The following is a 4112-nucleotide window of genomic DNA, read 5'->3' as shown; positions in this document are numbered from 1 at the left end:
CCTGAGACCATATTCTAAGCCAAATATCCTGAGATAATTTCCTAAGCTTGACCCGTGGCTTTTGGGCGCACCTCTGGTGGTGTGGCGCGCGCTCTGCGCGGCGCCACCGGCGGCGCGTCGGAGTGGCGGCCGCCACTCGCGTGGTGCCAAGAGGTTCTCCGGAACCCTTACGCGCACCACGGCGGCCGCCTTCAACTCCCCGAGCGGGGCCCTAGGACCAAGGGCGCGCTCGGCAAATTCCTGCGCTTTGCGCAGGGTCACAACCCCTGGGCCAGTTGTTGGTGGAACCACCTCAAGGCCAGCGCGCATGCGCGGGCGATGGACTGACTCCAGCAGCTCAAGGGCTCGCGCTCTCCTCACCGCCGCGCGCGCGTTGCAGCAGGAGTGCCGCAAACCGCAATGCGGCATTGTGCGACTACCGCATTGTGCCGCAGCTGCACCGCTTCTCCTCGGACATCATCGTGAACTCGGTGGTCCGCTGCGAGGACGCGGTCAGCACCGCGCCGGATCTCTTCTGAGAGCCGGCGCGGATCGCGGATGCGGCTTGAAGGCTCTGCCGGCGGATCTGTGGCCTGGCGCCTGCCAGACTGCGGGTCTAAACACCCCGGCGCTCGCGCGCGCCACCGCCCCCGGCGCGGGTTGGGATATCAGTTCGTGAGTCCTGTGTCCTGTCCCTGTGCCCCACCTTCTTCTCCTGTGTCGGTCCCTGAGAACCCCACTATACAGCGCCACCTCGTGAGCTGTTCTGTGAGCTGTGTGCTGTGTGTCCAGCAGTCCGGACCCAGTGCTACGGCCGGTGACAGCGTGCCTCGTGTCGGCTCCCGAGCCAATCGAGTGCAGCGTGTGTGTGCGTGTGGGCCCGTCCTCCATGCTTGGAGGTGTGTAAGACTGACTGACTGATTTCCTAAGCCAAATATCCTAAGCCAAATATCCTGAGGGAATATCCTAAGCCAAATATCCTGAGACAATTATTCTAAGCCAAATATCCTAAGCCAAATATCCTGAGATAATTTCCTAAGCCAAATATCCTGAGACAATATCCTAAGCCAAATATCCTGAGACCATATCCTAAGCAAATATGCTGAGACCATATTCTAAGCCAAATATCCTAAGCCAAATATCCTGAGGGAATATCCTAAGCCAAATATCCTGAGACAATTTCCTAAGCCAAATATCCTGAGACAATTTCCTAAGCCAAATATCCTGAGACAATTTCCTAAGGCAAATATCCTGAGTCCTGAGACAATACCTGAGCCAAATATCTAAGACAATATTCTGAGACAAATATCCTTAGCGATTGATCTTGGAGAGTCGCCTTAGAAAATATCCTAGAAATATCCTTAGAAAATATCCTTAGAAATATCCTTAGAAATTCTCCTTAGAATTCTCCTGAGAAAACATCCTTCGAGATTACCCTGAGGAATACCCCTTCGGAGAATTCTCCTTAGAAAATATCCTTAGAGATTACCCTGAGGAATACCCCTTAGGGAATATCTAAGGGTCATACTTAGGAGTCGATTTCCGCGTCGAAAAATGGCGGAAGGAGCACGTGGGCACTAGTTATGGACGAAAGTGCATTTTGTTCACAGCATGTAGATGTGAATGCGTTCCCATTACCATTTGCGGCAAGTCTCAAGCGATGGTGCCAGAATCCGACCTCATCTTCGCGCCAGTGATGCGGTTGATCACGCGAGTCGATCGACACGTCTTCGCCGCTCTTTCACCGACGCCCACAGCGCCAGCCAGTGTCGCGACGTGCCGCTGCCAAGAACGACACTGTGCTCTGAGGATTCGCCGCACATCGAAGGAATCAGAAGCGCGCCTTCGTGGATCTTTGTGTGTCGGGACAGGCGCTGAGGTTTGTGTCTCCTCTCGTCATCCTCCGCTGGCGTTTCGACACTGTGACAGCGGCAGCGCTGTGGCTTTGACGCTTCGGCTGCTTGCAATCGCAGCCACCGCACTCCCGTCGCTGCCTTCCTGTTGCCTGCAGTGGCACGCTGCGGAGTCTCCCTGTCTCGGCAGTACTGGTCGGCGTCTTGTCCTGTCGTCACCCTCGCGTCGCCGCCGTGGTCCGGCGCGGCGGTCATCCGGACAGAGTGTATCCCTCAGTGAGCCGACTCGCGACCCGCACTGCATGAGGGCAAGAAAAGCCGAGCCGTGCCACCGTCCTGCTCCCCCCTTTTGCATGTCTTTTTACGTGAGAGCATTCTGCTAAACAAGAGGAAAACCAGAGTACTCTCCACTCTTCGCTACTACCTACCACTCCTTGACGGCCTGCTCAAGGAGAGGCTTGATCTCATCTGCCCACCTGGGTGCGAGCTCCTTCCAAGTTGACCGCGCGAACTCATAGCACTCCGGTGCGGTTCGCCCTCCATCCTCGAAACCGGCCGGGGCACCGTTGAACATCTTGGTCTGCTCGTTCCCCCCCCCCCGCGGCACGTTTGTTGCCGGTCTGTTTTCCAGTCTGTTTGGACAGGTAGCGCTGCGTGTACGCTTGCTTCTCCGCCTTTGACATGATGACCATGTGCGTGTGTGAGTTGACCTCTGCCGCGGTGTTGAGTGGGCGCCGAAGCAGCCCGCATGACGCATTGTGACCCTGCAGCTGGTCCTGCATGCCATGGAGGTACGAACCCAACACAACTCCTTCCGGCGTGTCCTCCGTCTTCTTGACCGTTCGCGGATGCCACTGCTCGTCCTGATTGTGGAGCTCGAACTCATGGTGTCATCAAGTGACCGGCTGACAAGCCAGAGGTCGATACTCTGGACGACCCATAGGATGCCACGAATGCCTGAAGGAGAGGGAGGCGAGGCCAGAGGCCAGACTCAGCTGCTCTCGGGTGATCTCACTTTGGTGGCTGAAGGACCCGATGGTCCTGTCACATTCGCGCTCCGAGTCGTGGGGGTAGAAGAACTCGAGAGAGAGAATTCGGGGTAGGATCGAGTCAGCACATCCTTGTAGTACAGCGCTCAGCGGAGCGCCAGGCAGTCGCGCTCCCAATACGTGCATCACTTTTCCTCAAAAGACTTTTGTGACAGGTCTCAGACTTTGAGCGGCCATATCTCGGTAACTATTGATGGTCCATCTGAAAACTCTTCGGATTTGGAAACGGGGGCCTGGCAATCGCCACCGCCGCCATTTTGACGAGCAGCGCGAGCGCGCTCGTCGGCGGCCAGCATCCGTGGCGCGGGGGACTCCGACTCGCCTTCCAAAAGTCGGGTACGTGGCTGGGTTCACAGCGATTGTAGGTAAATTGAGGGACCAAATCACGGTCGCGGCCTTCCGACTCGCGCCTTCGCCTCACTGGCACTATTGTAGCCCTGGCCGGTGCGCGTGCGGAGTTGAAGTTCCGGAGTAAAAATTCCAACGCGTTCTCTCACGGTGACCAAAAAATGTCCACCTCAGAGGCACCTCCGGAGGCAGGCCGCCGCACGCCGGCGACACAGCTCCAGCTGTCGAACTGACCCGCAGCTCCTCTCAGAGCGGGAACTGTGACGAAAGTTGACTGAGGCGGTTGTCAGGAATCATCATACGGATCACATGGTGGCTCTCTCATGACGGGAGACCGACCGACCACTCCTGGGTGGCACTGCCACCGGTGTCGCTCGACGTCCTGTCGACAGCGTGCCGACAGCGACACAGACCATGTGGGACGCGTCGAGTATCGACCTCTACTGCTTACCCAGCCTTCGAGTGTATCCTGCCTGTGGTCCCACACCCACTGGTGTCCATCTCAGAGACCGCAGGAGGTCATGAGGGTCGATGGGAGTGCCAACCCCACAATGCCTAAAGACCCAGCCCAGTAAAAACCCAGCCCAGTATGTGGCTCCGCCCGCAACTTTCTCGCTGACACGCGCGCCCCGTCGAGCCTGCGGCGGGCGCGCTGCGGTCGCACGCCTCCCCAAGTCGTCACATAGTGCCACGGTGTGCGGCCTAGACGTTCGACCCCCCCGGGTCAATGCGTCCTCGCCGCCTCATTTGAAGGGGGGCGTAACCCTCTCTCCCCCGCGGTAGTCTTTTACTATTTGCCCCCCCCCACCCCCGAGCGCCCACTATTTCCCAAAGTGGCGCATATCGCCCTCAGTGCCTAAAACGAAATGTCGCCCCTCTCCGG

General features: G+C 57.8%; 1 protein-coding gene across 1 annotated transcript; it reads left to right on the top strand.

Annotated features, from left to right (window-relative positions):
- Positions 1 to 868: 868 nt before the first annotated feature.
- Positions 869 to 1266, top strand: EMIHUDRAFT_253555 (hypothetical protein; the record flags this gene model as incomplete). The annotated part of the gene is made up of 2 exons (XM_005783720.1): positions 869 to 878; positions 1100 to 1266. 2 exons carry the CDS (start codon positions 869 to 871, stop codon positions 1264 to 1266), a joined length of 177 nt encoding a protein of 58 aa, XP_005783777.1.
- Between the last annotated feature and the right edge of the window lie 2846 nt (positions 1267 to 4112).

Source organism: Emiliania huxleyi (genome assembly GCF_000372725.1).
Source record: "Emiliania huxleyi CCMP1516 chromosome Unknown EMIHUscaffold_1770, whole genome shotgun sequence".
Classification (NCBI taxonomy): Eukaryota; Haptophyta; order Isochrysidales; family Noelaerhabdaceae; genus Emiliania; species Emiliania huxleyi.
Note: the sequence above shows the minus strand (reverse complement) of the source record. Positions and strands in the feature narration are given on the sequence as shown.